Genomic DNA, 16,971 nt, shown 5'->3' on the forward strand with positions numbered 1-16,971 from the left:
AGACAGGGTCTCACTCTGTTGCTCAGGCTTGAGAGCAGTGGCATAGTCATGGCTCACTGCAGCCTTAACCTCCTGGGCTGAATCAATCCTCCCACCTTTGCCTCTCAAGTAGGTAGGACTACAGGCATGTGCCATCACATCCGGCTAATTTTTGTATTTTTTATAGAGACAGGGTTTTGTCATGTTGCCCAGGGTGGGCTCAAACTCCTGGGCTCAAGCAATCTGCCTGTCTCGGCCTCTCAAAGTGTTGGGATTACAGGCGTGAGTCACCATGCCCGGCCTAGAACATATTTAATGTAAGAAAATGAGAAAATAGAAATGAGAAAAAATAAAAATCATTTATTGCATTTCCTAGAAATAATAGCTGTTTTTTGTTACATAGTCTTCTAGATTTTTCTAGCCATATATGCAAATTATTTTATATAACAGGCTTATATAGCTAAACTGTGAAATAGCCTTTTTCATTAAATTACATAACATAAGCATTTTTCCGTGTCAACATATCTATTTTGCTCCTGTATTCCACTTTGTAGATGTGCCAAAATTTCTGTGGTAAATATTTTTATAGCTAAATTTTTGTGTTCATCTTTTATTTCTTTGGGATAAATTCTAGGAAGTAGAATTGCAGAGTCAAATGTAATGCAGCTTTTTTAGGCTATTGATACATGTTGCCAAATTGCCCATCTATTTACACTTTCTGTCATGAGTAAGAGTACCCTTGTTCCTCTAACTGGTCTGCACTGAGTATTATCATCGAACACACACACACACACACACACACACACACGTGCGCACTCACATAAACATTGCCAATTTGAAGGATGAAAAGTTATCTGTAAGCAACAGTGTATAAAGTGAAAGTTCCTCCTTCCGAATTCGATTCCAGATGTTAACTACTGTTAACCTCTTGTGGTTTTAATTGTTTCACTTGTTTTGGGTTTGGTTTTTTGCTTGCTTGTTTGCTTGCTTTTTTAAGATGGCCAAGATCCATTAGTTGCTTCTTGTTTTTACCTTTAATATCATGCTTTATCAAATCCTTTCTTGTGTCAATGTTATATATTCATCTATATTTTTTTTCTGTTTTTTTGTTTGTTTGTTTGTTTGTTTTTGAGACGGAGTCTCACTCTGTTGCCCAGGCTAGAGTGCAGTGGCGCGATCTTGGCTCACTGCAAGCTCCACCTCCCGGGTTCACACCATTCTCCTGCCTCAGCCTCCCAAACAGCTGGGACTACAGGTGCCTGCCACCACGCCCAGCTAATTTTTATTTATTTATTTATTTTTTGTATTTTTAGTAGAGACGGGGTTTCACCATGTTAGCCAGGATGGTCTCAATCTCCTGACCTCGTGATCCACCCACCTCGGCTTCCCAAAGTGCTGGGATTACAGGTGTGAGTCACTGCACCTGGCTCTGGTTTAGTTTTTTCATTCACATAATAAGTTAATACCCAAATGTTTCATTCCAGTAAGCTTCAAAAAAATTATAAAACTAGAGGAAATATTTTAGTGAACTCCCATGTACCCATCACCCAGCTTCCTGTTATCAACTGATACCTGATCTTGTTTCACCTATACCCTCACCATTCTCCCTCCAATTATTTTGAAGCAAAACTCAGACATACCACTTTGGGTATCTCTGAAAGATAGGAACTCTTTATTAAAAAGATTTGTACATTTAAATATTTAATCCATTTGGAGTTTATTTTGGTGTTTAGTGTTATTTCAGGGATCTAATTTTATTTCTCTTTTCAAACAGCTAGTTGCCCCAGTACCACATACTGAATAATTCATTATTTTGTCCATTGGTAAAAAATGCTGCCTTAATAACATATTAAATTCTCATGTACTTGAATCTGTTTCTGAATTTTCTGTCCCATTGGTCTTTTTCTGCTTCCCTAGATCATGATATTTGTGTTATTTAATATTTCATGTCACATGAAACTGGAATTAAAGTTTTTTATTATTAATCTAACATGAGAAAAAAACTAGTGGGAGGTTAAGAATATGTACTTAGCTAAATAAAGATGTTTATAATAAGAATGTTTACTTTCTTTCAGCGATCCTTTAATGTGGAGAGCTGTGATTGGAACTAATAATATACATGGGCACCATCCTTATACCAAGAAGATAAAAATTAAAGCAATCATTATTCATCCAAACTTCATTTTGGAATCTTATGTAAATGATATTGCACTTTTTCACTTAAAAAAAGCAGTGAAGTATAATGACTATATTCAGCCTATTTGCCTACCTTTTGATGTTTTCCAAATCCTGGACGGAAACACAAAGTGTTTTATAAGTGGCTGGGGAAGAACAAAAGAAGAAGGTAATTATGGTCTGAATTTTACTGATACACATTTTCCTGATGATGTGCAGAGGAAGGTCAAATCTTTTATATACAGTCATGTGCCACATAGTGACCTTTAGGTTAATGACAGACCACACACACGATGGTGGTCTATAAGATTATTTTTCCATATTTTTACTGTACCTTTTTTTTTTTTTTCCAGACAGTCTCGTTCTGTTGCCCAGGATGGAGTGCAGTGGCACGATCTCGGCTCACTGCAGCCTCCACCTCCCAGGTTCAAGCCTCCACCTCCCAGGTTCACCTCCCTCCCAAGTAGCTGGGATTACAGTCATGTGCCACCATGCCCTGCTAATTTTTGTATTTTTAGTAGAGACAGGGTTTCTCCATGTTGGTCAGGCTGGTCTTGAACTCCCAACCTCAGGTGATCTGCCTACCTCAGCCTCCCAAAGTGCTGGGATTACAGGCATGAGCCACCACACCCAGCATTCAGCTAATTTTTCTATTTTTAGTAAAGACAGCATTTCACCATATTGGCCAGGCTGGTCTTGAACTCCTGGCCTCCTGTGATCCACCCATCTCAGCCTCCCAAAGTGTTGGGATTACAGGCATGCGCCACCAAGCCCGACCTACTGTACCTTTTCTGTGCTTAGGTATACAAATGCTTACTCCTGTATCACAGTTGTCTACAATATTGAGTACAGCTGAACAGGCGTGTAGCCTGGAGTAAAAGACTATGCCATATACCCTAGGTGTGCAGCAGACTATACCATCTAGGTTTATGTAAGTGCACTCTATCATGGTTGCACAACAACAAAATTGCCTAACGATGTATTTCTCAGAATGTTCTCCATCATTAAGTGATGCCTGACTGTGTTTCTATATATTATCTTTTTATCACTTTATGCCATGAGATTGAAAAGTATTATCGGTTCTTATAAAACACTGAAAACAACTTTTTGAGGGATCTGTTTTTCCTTGTGAGAGGGGAGAGAAAATTCTCTTCCAAAGCAGAAATAGAGACTTTCTCTGGTTGTACATGCCAAGATACTTGAACGTTAAGATAGAATGATAGTTCCAAGTGTTTCTATAGTTTGAACTCACAGATTATGAAGCCAGCTCTGCAGCAGGATTCTCTATCTTAAGTAATAAGCTTCAGGCTATGAGGAATCATATTTAGTTTCCTTTTAATTTAATGCCTTGTTTGGTATCAGGCAAGCTGATTGCAATATATTTTTTTGGTGTACATAGGGGCACTAAATGTTAACTGACTGAACTAATGGGAGGAATAAAAACATAGACGACATAGTCTCTTTGTCTTTGGTAATAAGAGCTACCATTTGGGAGCATTTACCAAGTTTCAGGTCTTGTTTTTGTTCTTGTTGTTATTTAAAACACTTTTTTTTTAGAGATGGTGGTCTCACTCTGTCACTCAGGCTGGAGTGCAATGGTGTAATTATAGCTCACTACAGCCTCAAGCTCCTGGGCTCAAGCAATTCTCCCGCTTCAGCCTCTCCATAGCTGGGACTCCAGGCACGTGCCAGCACACCCAGCTTTTTCAAATGTATTATGTATGTATATATATGTATGTTCATTTTTTTTTTTAAGAGACAGGGTCTTGCTCTGTCACCTAGGCTGGAGTGCAGTGGCACGATCATGGCTCACTGTAACCTTGACCTCCTGGTCTCAAGTAATCCTCCTGCCTCAACCTCCCAAGTAGGTGGGACTACAGGCATGTGCCACCATGCCCAGCTAATTGTTTCATTTTTTTGTAGAGACAGGGTCTTGCCATGTTTCCTAGACTGGTCTTGAACTCCTGGCCTTAAGAAATCCTCCTGCCTCAGCCTCCTAAAGTGCTGAGATTACAGGTATAAGCCATTGTGCCCAGTTTTTGTTTGTTTTTTTTTAAGAGACGGTCTTGCTGTGTTGCCCAGGCTGGTCTCAAACTCCTGGCCTCAAGCAATCCAGCTGCTTCAGTCTCCTGAGTAGCTGAGTTTATAGGCATGAGCACCATGCCTGTCCTGGGTCCTGTTTTAAATATACTACTTTATCTTATGCCCCCAATATTCCTAAGAGGGAGTTAATGTTATTTTTACCCCATTTAACAGACCAGTAATTGAGAATCTTAGAGGTTAAGAAGCTGGGACTCAAATCCAAGTCTCTTTTATTTTAAAGCCTGAATATTTGATAACTACATTAAACTGCTCTTGAGGAAATCATAGTCCAGTTAGGAATATATGAGGTTAAGTATAAGACTCCTGTTTTCTTCCTATTCCCCACAGGCCCTAGCCATTTAAATAATTGTGGATTATTTAGCTAGGAAGTAGATAAATGTATGAAAGACCTGCGAATTATTATTTTTCTTTTTTTCCATCTGTCAATACTTTTTAAGGAAGATAAGGAAAGCAACATGGTGTAAGGAAAGCAACGTGGTGTAGGGAAAGGAACACGGGCTTTAGAATCACAGACTTAATTCTGAGTCCCAGCCTGCCACCATGTGCTAGCTGAATGACCATGGGCATGTTATTGACTCTTTAATAACAATTACAACAACAATAATAGAAGCAACTACCATTTGTTTAGGGCCAGGTACTTACTAAAATGCTAAGCATTGCAATGCATTATCTCATTTAATACCCCCATTAACACTGTAGAAAATGCTATAAAATAAATGAGTAAAATAAAGCTTAAAGAGGTTAAATAAGTTGCTTGAACTAATAAAATAACTAAATGATAAAGTCAGAATTCAAGCCCATTTCTGCCTGTTGCAAATCTCACGTATTTCCACTATATTATTAATTATATATATATATATTTTTTCCTTTGAGAGGGAGTCTTGCTCTGTCTCCAGGGTAGAGTACAGTGGCACAGTCTCAGCTCACTGCAACCTTCGCCTCCTGGGTTCAAGCGATTCCCCTGCCTCAGCCTCCCGAGTAGCTGGGACTACAGTCACGTGCCACCACACCTGGCTAATTTTTTGTATTTTAGTAGAGACAGGGTTTCTCCACGTTGGCCAGGATGGTCTTGATCTCCTGACCTCGTGATCCGCCCACCTCAGCCTCCCAAAGTGCTGGGATTACAGGCATGAGCCAGGCGTGCCTGGCCTAATATATCATCTTTCACAATGTCATACCGTTCCATGATCTTTAAAGTGAGAGCAATGATACCCATCACAGAGTTGTTTTGAGAATTAAATTAGTTCTTCAGAACATGGTAGATTATAGGTACATACCAAGTTCCCCACTGAAAACTATTAAAGAGGAAGAATACATAGGTTAAGGACTCAGTGTGAAATAGAAACTTAGAGAGGGAACTGGAACACAGAAGTTAACTTTGATCTTGAGAGTATTTGCCAAAATGTTAACTTTTAATATTGATTTCAGTGGTCTCAAGGGGCTTGGAAGGAGATGGTTAAAGAACAAACTTGTCCAAGTTGGGAAGTAGGGAAGACACCACAAAGCTGGAGTCTGTCCCATGGCTATATTTTAAAAATGAGTCACACTCATGACCCAGCATATAATTTTTTTCTTTTTCTTCTTCTTCTTTTTTTTTTTTTTTTAGACAGAGTCTTGCTCTGTCACGCAGGCTGGAGGGTGGTGACGCAATCTCAGGTCACTGCATCCTCTGCCTCCTGGATTCAAACAATTCTTGTGCCTCAGCCTCTCAAGTAGCTGGGATTACAGGGGTGCACCACCACACCCAGTTAATTTTTGTATTTTTATTGCAGACGGAATTTTGCCATGTTGGTCAGACTGGTCTCAAAACTCCTGGCCTCAAGTGATTTGCCCACTTTGGCCTCCCAAAGTGCTGGGACTACAGGTGTGAGCCACTGCACCCACTTGTTCTTATATATATAGTATACTTCAAATGTGATCTATGTAGGTTAAAAAAAAGGAGGGGGAAAATACACATGGCTACATTAATCAAAAGAAAGCTGGATTACACCTGTAATCCTAGCACTTTGAGGGGCTGAGGTGGGAGGATTGCTTGAGGCCAGGAGTTCAAGACCAGCCTGAGCAACATAGGGAGAACTCATCTCTACAAAAATAAAAACAAAAAATTAGCCAGGTACGGTAGTGCACGTCTGTAGTCCCAGCTATGCGGGAGGATCACTTGAGCCCAGGAGTTTGAGGTTATGGTGAGCTATGATGGCACCGCTGCACTCCAGCCTAGGTAACAGAGTAAGACCCTGTATCCAGACAAAAAAAGAAGCTGGAATGGAAAAAAGAGAAAGTAGGAATGGCTATATAAATATCAGATAAAGTAGACTTTAGAGCAAAGAAGATTACAAGATGGTGAGACACATTACGTAATAATAAAAGGGTCAGTCCACCAAGAAGACATAGCAATGCTAAACATGTATACACCAAAAAACAGACATACAGTTTCTTAAAAACATACATGTGAACATACACTTACCACATGAGCCAAGAATTATACCCCTAGACATTTATCCCAGAGAAATACAAATGTACACACAAAAAACCTATTTACAGATGTTCATGAAAGCTTTATTTGTAAAAGCCAAAAACTAAAAACAACCAAAATGTCCTTCAATAGGAGAATGCTTAAATAAACTAGTATAGCCTTACCATAGAATACGACTAAGCAGTTAAAAGGTATGAACTATTGATACATGCAACAAGTTAGATGGACAAGGGCATTATGTTGAGTGAAAAGAAGCCAATTTTAAAATGTCATATACTATGATTCCAAGTATATAACAATGAAATGACAAAATTAAGTAGACAGAGAATAGATTAATAGTTGCTAGGGTTAAGAAGGTTAGGTAGCAAGAAGGAGATTTTTGTCCTGATGGAATAACTCCATACCCTGTTTTTTTGTGATAGTTTCATGAATCTACACACACATTGTATTAATGTCAGTCTCCAGTTTTTTTCTTTTTTTTTGAGACGGAGTCTCGTTCTGTTGCCCAGTCTGGAGTGCAGTGGGACAATCTTAGCTCACTGCAGGCTCCACCTGCCGAGTTCATGCCATTTTCCTGCCTTGGCCTCTGGAGTTGCTGGGACTACAGGTGCCCGCCACCACACCTGGCTATTTTTTTTTTTTTTTTGTATTTTTAGTAGAGACAGGGTTTCACCTTGTTAGCCAGGATGGTCTCGACCTCCTGACCTCATGATCCGCCCACCTCAGCCTCCCAAAGTCCTGGGATTACAGGCATAAGCCACCGTGCCTGGCCATCAGTCTCCAGATTTTGATATTGTATTTCAGTGACAGAGATGTAACCGTTGTAGGAAATTGCATAAAAAGTACACTTGGCCGGGCGCGGTGGCTCAAGCCTGTAATCCCAGCACTTTGGGAGGCCGAGACGGGCGGATCACGAGGTCAGGAGATCGAGACCATCCTGGCTAACACGGTGAAACCCTGTCTCTACTAAAAATACAAAAAACTAGCTGGGCGAGGTGGCGGGCGCCTGTAGTCCCAGCTACTCCGGAGGCTGAGGCAAGAGAATGGCATAAACCCGGGAGGCGGAGCTTGCAGTGAGCTGAGATCCGGCCACTGCACTCCAGCTTGGGCGACAGAGCAAGACTCCGTCTCAAAAAAAAAAAAAAAAAAAAAAAGTACACTTGACTTCTCGGTGCTATCTTTGCAACTTCCAATAACTCCAGAATTATTTTAAAATAAAAAGCTTTTTAAATGAACCACATGTAACCAACACATCCTCACCTCCTATCGCCATCCCCATGTTTACTAGGAAAACTGCGTAATGGAAGGGGGAAAACCTAGAAATTTCCTCTCCCCCAAATGTATAACTATAAATACCACTCACATGGATTTGCTATCCAGAGTAACACTGAGTAGACTGCAAAACTTCAAGCTGAGAATTTAGTTTAAAACAGATTCTAGCTTAGTAACATCCCAAGATTTGATCCTGACAAAATCAAATGCAAATTATTTATATAGAAACCCAACTTCATCTAAGGCCTCAAAGAATATAACCAGATAAAGTTTCAATGAAATTGAATGGATTACAATAAAAAGATCACAAATCATTAATATATTTAACATACATATCTAATATAATTAAATATAATAACTGAAATTAATTCAATGGGCTAAAGTTTAGAAGCACTTAAGATCCCACAGATTAAAATCAACCAAATATCAATTCAAAGATCACCAAACACATAAGGAAACAAACCATTAATAGTGAAAGATAACAGAAACAACAAACATATTATGCCTCCCAAGGACTTCAGATTTTTAGGTATAGAATAAAAAAAGTATGTAACTTGTTTAAAGAAGTAAAAGGTAGAATTAAAAATGAGCAATAGACTATTTAGAGGGACTAGGTACATTTAAAGGAGAATCAGAATCTTTAAAAATGAAAAAAGTAATTGCTAACATTTAAAATTCATTGGCTAGGCAGGGCACGATGGCTCACACCTGTAATCCCAGTACTTTGGGAAGCTGAGGCAGGTGGATCACCTGAGATCAGGAATTTGAGACCAGCCTGGCCAACATGGTGAAACCCCATCTCTACTAAAAATACAAAAAATTAGCCAGGTGTGGTAGTGGGTGCCTGTAATCCCAGCTACTCGGGAGGCTGAGGCAGAAGAATCACTTGAACCCAGGAGGCAGAGGTTGTAGTGAGCCAAGATTGCACCTTTGCACTCCAGCGTGGGTAACAAGAGCAAGACTCTGTCTCAAAAACAAACAAACAAACAAAAAAAAACCTCACTGGATAAACTAGATATTGTATTAGACACAGCTAAAGAGAGGATTTGTGAACCAGAAGATATAGCTGAAGGAACTTCCTAGACTGTAGCACAGAGGGAAAAAAAGAGAAAATCATGAAATAAGGTATAAGAAAGATAGAATGAGAAAATCTAATAGACATCTAATGAGAGTGCCAGAGAGGAAGGAATAAAGGGGATAGAGGAGAGGCAATATTCAATGGATTTGGGTTGAAATTTCTTAAAAACTGATGAAAGACATGAATCCAGATAAAATATTAATAAGCACAATATTAGCCAAAACAAAACACAATCCCCTTTCATACATTATACTGAAGTTGAACAACAACAACAAAAAAAGAAGATCTGAAATGTAACCAGAGATAAAAGCAAAATCCTTATAATAGAATTACAGATTAGTTTTCAGAAAACTTCTCAATAGCAATAATGGAAGCCAAAAGACACACTCTCCTGTTGCCATGTGAAGATGTGCTTGTCTCCCCTTTGCCTTCTGCCATGATTGTAGGTTTCTTGAGGCCTACTCTCAAGAAACATGGCTTGAGTACAGACTGCAGAATTGATTATTCAGATTATCATGGTGGATGGGAGGCAGAACTAGATTGCAGCTCCAATGTGGAGCTTCTGTACAGACTGCAGGGCTGATTATTCAGATCATCATGGCAGACGGGAGGCAGAACTAGATTGCAGCTCTAACTTGGATGGACAGAGCAGCATGTGGAGGCTGGCATCATTAATTTTAGCTCCAGAATGACTACAGGAATAAACCAAGAATCCCAAGACAACCACAGACGCCTCTGAAGGAAGCAGACTGCTCCTGCAGGACCTGGGAGACACCTCAAATACTCTGAGAGGTGGGTAGCCTGGGGCAAGTTCTTAGCCCTGCTCACCCACTGTCTGGAAACAGACTTGGTGCTGTTGAGGGGCATGGTGGGAGTAAGACTGGCCCTTCGGACTGTGTGGGAGCTGGATGAGTCCTGTGATTGCCGGCTTCCCCCTACTTCCCAGACAACCTGCATGACTCAGCAGAGGCAGCCATAATCACTCTCAGTATACAACTCCATTGACCTGGGAATCTCACCCCCATCCCCCACAGCGGCCTCAGGAAGACCCACCCAAGGAGAATCTGAGCTCAGATATGCCTAGCCCTGCCCCATCTGATGGTCCTTCCCTACCCACCCTGGTTGCTGAAGACAAAGGGCATATACTTTTGGGCGTTCTAGGGCCCTGCCCACAACTTGTTCCTCTCTATAATACCACAGCTGATGCTCTCTGGAAAGCACCACCTCCCAGCAGGAGGTCAACCAGCAAAAAAATAGGACATTAAACCACCAAAGCTAAGAACCTTTACAGAGTCTATTTCAACTCCCTGCCATCTCCACTGGAACAGGTGCTGGTACTCATGGCTGAGAGACCCATAGATGGTTCACATCACGGGACTCTGTGCAGACAGCCCCCAGTACCAGCCCAGAGCCTGGTAGACTAGGCTAGGTGGCTAGACCCAGAAGAAAGATAACAATCACTGCAGCTCGGTTCTCAGGAAGCCACATCCATAGGAAAGGGTGGGCGAGAGTACTACATCAAAGGAACACTCAATGGGATAAAAGAATGTAAACAACAGCCTTCAGCCCTAGACTTTCCCTCTGACAGAGCCTACCCAAATAAGAAGGAACCTTGGATTTCCTTGCATTGGGCTTCGCCTTTCTCTGATGCCTCCCAGATTAGCTTAATAACTAACTTCCTGAATTATTTTACTCCAGCCTGGGCAACAAAGTGAGACTTCATCACAAAAGAAAAAGAAAAAAGAAAAGAAAAAAAAAGACAAAGAGGAACATTCTATAATGGTAAAAGGCCTTGTCCAACAGGAAAATATCACAATCTTAAACATATATGCACCTAACACTGGAGTTCCCACATTTATAAAACAATTACTAATAGACCTAAGAAATGAGATAAACAGCAACAGTGGACCTCAATATTCCACTGACAGCACTAGACAAGTCATCAAGACAGAAAGTCAACAAAGAAACAATGGATTTAAACTATGCCTTGGAACAAATAGACTTAACAGACAGATACAGAACATAGCATCCAACAACTGCAGAATACACATTATATTCAACACTGCATGGAACTTTCTCCAAAATAGACCATCTGATAGGCCACATAATGAGCCTCAATAAATTTAAGAAAATTGAAATTATATCAAGAACTCTCTTGGACCACAGTGGAATAAAACTGGAAATCAGCTCCAAAAGGAACTTTCAAAACCATGAAAATATATGGAAATTAAATAACTTGCTCCTGAATAATCACTGGGTCAAAAACAAAATCAAGATGGAAATTTAAAAAGTCTTCAAACTGAATGACAATAATGATGCAACCTATCAAAACCTCTGAAATACAGCAAAGGTGGTTCTAAGAGGAAAGTTCATAACCCTAAATGCCTACATCAAAAAGACTGAAAGGACACAAACTGACATTCTAAGGTCATACCTCAAGGAACTAGAGAAACAAGAAAAAAAAAAAAAAACCCAAATCCAGCAGAAGAAAGGAAATAACCAAGGTCAGAGCAGAACTAAATGAAATTGAAACAAAAAGAATACAAAAGATAAATGAAACAAAAAGTTGGTTCATTGAAAACATAAATAAAATTGATAGGCCATTAGCAAGATTAACCAAGAAAAGAAGAGAGAAAATCCAAATAACCTCAATAAGAAACGTAAGAGGAGATATTACAACTGACACCACAGAAATATAAAAGATCATTCAGTGCTACCATGAACACCTTTACACACATAAACTAGAAAACCTAGAAGAGGTGGATAAATTCCTGGAAAAATACAACCCTCCTAGCTTAAACCAAGAAGAAATAGATACCCTGAACAGACCAATAACAAGCAGCCAGATTAAAATGGTAATTTAAAAATTACCAACCATAAAAATCCAAGATCAGATGGATTCACGGCAGAATTCTACCAGACATTCAAAGAAAAATTGCTACCAATCCTTTTGACACTATTCCACAAGATAAAGAGAGAGCCCTCCCTAATTCTTTCTATGAAGCCAGCATCACCCTAATACCAAAACCAGGAAAGGACATAACCAAAAAAGAAAACTACAGACCACTATTCCTGATTAACATAGATGCTAAAACCCTTAACAAAATACTAGCTAACAAAATCCAACAACATATCCAAAAGACAATCCACCTGCTGGACACAGTGGCTCACACCTGTAATCGCAGTACTTTGGGAGGCCAAGGTGGGCAGATCACCTGAGGTCAGGAGTTTGAGACCAGCCTGGCTAACTTGGTGAAACCCTGTCTCTACTAAAATTAGAAAACTTAGCTGGGCATGGTGGCAGGCACCTGTAGTCCCAGCTACTTGGGAGGCAGAGGCAGGAGAACTGCTTGAACCCAGGAGGCAGAGGTTGCAGTGAGCTGAGATCGTGCCACTGCACTCCAGCCTGGGTGACAGAGGGAGACTCCCAGCTACTCAGGGCGCTAAGGCAGGAGAATCGCTTGAACCCAGGAGGCGGAGGTTGCAGTGAGCCAAGATTGTGCCACTGCACTGCAGCCTGGGCGACAGAGGGAGATTCCATCTCAAAAAAAAAAAAAAGATAATCCATCATGATCAAGTGGGTTTCACACCAGGGATGCAGGGATGGTTTAACATACACAAGTCAATAAATGTGATACACTACATGCACAGAATTAAAAACAAAAATCACATGATCTTCTCAATAGATGCAGAAAAGGCATTTGGCAAAATCCAGCATCCCTTTATGATTAAAACTCTCAGCAAAATCAGCATACAAGGGATATACCTCAATGTAATAAAAGCCATCTATGACAAACCCACAACCAACACAATACTGAATGGGGAAAAGTTGAAAGCATTCCCTCTGAGAACTGGAACAAGACAAGGATGCCCACTCTCACCTCTCCTCTTCAACATAGTACTGGAAGTCCTAGCCTGAGCAATCAGACAAGAGAAAAAAATAAAGAGCCTCCAAATCAGTACAGAGGAAGTCAAAGTGTCACTGTTTGCTGACAATATGATCATTTTGAAAACCCTAAAGACTCCTCCAGAAAGCTCCTAGAACTGATAAAAGAATACAGCAAGGCCGGGCATGGTGGCTCACGCCTGTAATTCCAGTACTTTAGGAGGCCGAGGCAGGCAGATCATGAGGTCAGGAGATTGAGACCATCCTGGCTAACATGGTGAAACCCCGTCTCCGCTAAAAAATACAAAAAATTAGCCGGGCATGGTGGCAGGTGCCTGTAGTCCCAGCTACTCGGGAGGCTGAGGCAGGAGAATGGTGTGAGCCCAGGAGGCAGAGATTGCAGTGAGCCGAGATTGTGTCACTGAGCTCCAGCCTGGGCGACAGAATGAGACTCCCTCTCAAAAAACAAAAAACAAAACAAAACAAAAAAATTCAGCAAAGTTTCCGGATGCAAGATTAATGTACACAAATCAGTAGCTCTCCTATATACTAACAGCAGAGAATCAAATCAAGAACTCAACCCTTTTTATGATAGTTGCAAAAAAATGAAATACTTAGGAATATACCTAACAAAGGAGGCAAAAGACCTCTACAGGGAAAACTACAAAACACTACTCAAAGAAATCATAGATGACACAAACAAATGGAAACACATCCCATGCTTATGGATGGGTAGAGTCAATATTGTGAAAATGACCATACAGTCAAAAGCAATCTACAAATTCAATGCAATCCCCATCAAAATACCACCATCATTCTTTACAGAATTATAAAAAACAATTCTAAAATTCATATGGAACCAAAAAAGAGCCCGTATAGCCACAGCAAGACTAAGCAAACAGAACAAATCTGGAGGCATCATACGACCTGATTTCAAACTATGCTATAAATCCATTGTCACCAAAACAGCATGGTACTGGTATAAAAATAGGCACATAGACCAATGGAACAGAATAGAGAACCCAGAAATAAACCCAAATACTTACAACCAACTGATCTTCAACAAAGCCAACAAAAACATAAAATAGGGAAAAGACACCCTTTTCAACAAATGGTGCTGGAATAATTGGCTAGCCACACGTAGGAAAATGAAACTGGATTCTTGTTGCCTGCTTTATACAAAAATCAACTCAAGATGGATTAAGGACTTAAATCTAAGACCTGAAAGTATAAAAATTCTAGAAGACAACACTGGAAAAACCCTTCTAGACATTGGCTTAGGCAAGGATTTCATGACTAAGAACCCAAAAGCAAATGCAATAAAAACAAAGATAAATAGCTGGGACTTAATTAAAGAGCGTTTGCATGGCAAAAGGAACAGTCAGCAGAGTAAACAGACAACCCACAGGGTGGGAGAAAATCTTCACAATCTATACATCTGACAAAGGACTAATATCCAGAATCTGCCACAAACTCAGACAAATTAGCAAGAAAAAAAAAATCCCATCAAAAAGTGGGTTAAGGACATGAATAGGCAATTCTCAAAAGAAGATATATAAATGGCCAAAGAACATGTAAAAATGCTCAACATCACTAATGATCAGGGAAATGCAAATCAAAACCACAATGCAATACCACCTTACTCCTTCAAGAATGGCCATAGTCAAAAAATTTTAAAAAAAACAAAAACAAAAAACAGTAGATGTTGGCATGGATGCAGTAATCAGGGAATGCTTCCACACTGCTGATGGGAATGTGAACTAGCACAGCCACTATGGAAAACAGTGTGGAGATTCCTTACAGAACTAAAAGTAGAACTGCCATTTGATCCAGCAATCCCACTACTAGGTATCTACCCAGAGGAAAAGAAGTCATGATACAAAAAAGAAACTTGCACGCACATATTTATAGCAGCACAATTAGCAATTGCAGAATCGTGGAACCAACCCAAATGCCCATCAATCAACTAGTGGATAAAGAAACTGTATATATATATACACACACACACACATATATATATATATGAGGGAATACTACTCAGCCATAAAAAGGAATGAATTAACAGCATTCGCAGCGACCTGGATGAGATTGGAGACTATTATTCTAAGTGAAGTAATTCAGGAATGGAAAACCAAACATATATTCTCACTGATATGTGGGAGCTAAGCTATGATGATGCAAAGGCATATGAATGATACAATGGACTTTGGGGATTCAGGGGAAAGGGTGGGAGGGAGGCGAGGGATAAAAGTCTACAAATAGGGTGCAGTGTATACTGCTCAGGTGATGGTTGCACCAAAATCTCACAAATCACCACTAAAGAATTTATTCTTGTAACCAAACACCACCTGTACCCCAATAAGCTGTGGAAAAATAAATAAAATAGAAAAGAAAGTCAAAAGACAATGAAATATCTTCAAAATGCTGAGAGAAAATAACTATGAGCCTACAATTGTATATCCAGCAAAAGTATCATTCAAGAATATCTGTGAGCAAAAAGTGAATTTACTACCAAACAGTCTTTCACCAACGAAGTAAAAGAAATATCAGAAAGAAAGTAAATGATGCTAAAAGGGAGGTATAAGATGTAAGAAGAAACAGAAAAAGACATGGATAATATATAGGTAAATGTAAATAAACAGTGTCTGTACACAACAGTTGTTCTCACTTGGGCATAATTTTGCCCCCAGGGAACATTTGGTAACATATTTGGAGAAAATTTTTGGATGTTAAAACTAGGCAAGGGATAAATTTGCTACTGGTATCTGCCTAACATCCTTCAATGCACAGTATAGTTCTCCCATCTCCCAAACAAAGAATTGTTTGGCCCAAAATGTCAGTAGTGGCAAGACAGAAACCTTGGAATTATTAAAAATAATGTCTAAGTTGTGGGGGGAAGGCAGGTATTTCAGGAGGGGTGATCAGAGTCAAAGTGGTTTCAGTTCCCTGTATTATTCAGGAGAAGTATTTAAATACTGATTAACATTATATTTGTTACACATAAATGGTCAAATTTTAGTAACAATAATAAATTCCTAAAAGGAAAAAAATTACGATAACTGGCTCAAGAAGAAACGAATATCTGAATAGACTTGTAACAAGTACATAAATATAATTAGTAGCCGGGCGCGGTGGCTCAAGCCTATAATCCCAGCACTTTGGGAGGCCGAGGCGGGTGGATCACGAGGGCAGGAGATCGAGACCATCTTGGCTAACATGGTGAAACCCCGTCTCTACTAAAAACACAAAAAAACTGCTGGGCAAGGTGGCGGGCGCCTATAGTCCCAGCTACTGGGAGGCTGAGGCGGGAGAATGGCGTAAACTGCACTCCAGCCTGGGCAACACAGCAAGACTCTGTCTCAAATAAATAAATAAATAAATAAATAAATAAATAAATAAATAAAATTAGCAATTTAAAGTCTTCCCATTTAAAAAAAACCCAAGCCCAGTTGACTTCACAGGTGAATTATATAAAATATTTAAGGAAGAGATAGTTCTAATATTACACACTCAGAAAATAGAGGAGAAGGGAGTATTTCCCAGGTAGTTATGTAAGCCTAGTATTATTATCGTGACACCAAACCAAAGACATTACAAGAAAACTACAGAGAAACAGCTTTCATGAATATAGACTCAAAAATCATCAACAAAATGTTAGCAAACTGAATACAGCAACATATAAAAAAGGATTATGTACACTACCTAGTGGAATTTCTTCCAAAAATGCAAGGTTGGTTTTACATCTGAAAATCAATAAAATAAAGCCTATATTAAAAAAGATAAAAATGACAAGATCACTGCGAATGATGTGGAAAATGTATTTGATAAACTCCAACACCAGTCTAAGTTTAAAAATTCTCAAAAGAAATCGCAATAAGAAGTCCTAGCCATAGCAATCAGGCAAGAGAAAGAAATAAAAGGTACCCAAATAGGAAAAGAAGCCAAACTATCTGTCTTCACTGATAGTATGATTCTAGAAAACCCTAAAGACTCCACCTAAAGGTT

The 16,971-nt window shown here is 39.6% G+C and overlaps 1 protein-coding gene across 1 annotated transcript in view; it reads left to right on the forward strand.

Moving 5' to 3' along the window:
* Positions 1 to 16,971, forward strand: part of TMPRSS12 (transmembrane serine protease 12) — a 45,783-nt gene that overhangs the window by 13,939 nt on the left and 14,873 nt on the right. Inside the window, exon 3 of the mRNA XM_023211136.2 lies at positions 2,055 to 2,323. Within this exon, the coding sequence (XP_023066904.1) occupies positions 2,055 to 2,323 (269 nt within the window). The remainder of the gene's footprint in view (positions 1 to 2,054; positions 2,324 to 16,971) is intronic.

Source organism: Piliocolobus tephrosceles, chromosome 10 (genome assembly GCF_002776525.5).
Source record: "Piliocolobus tephrosceles isolate RC106 chromosome 10, ASM277652v3, whole genome shotgun sequence".
NCBI classification, from domain to species: Eukaryota; Metazoa; Chordata; class Mammalia; order Primates; family Cercopithecidae; genus Piliocolobus; species Piliocolobus tephrosceles.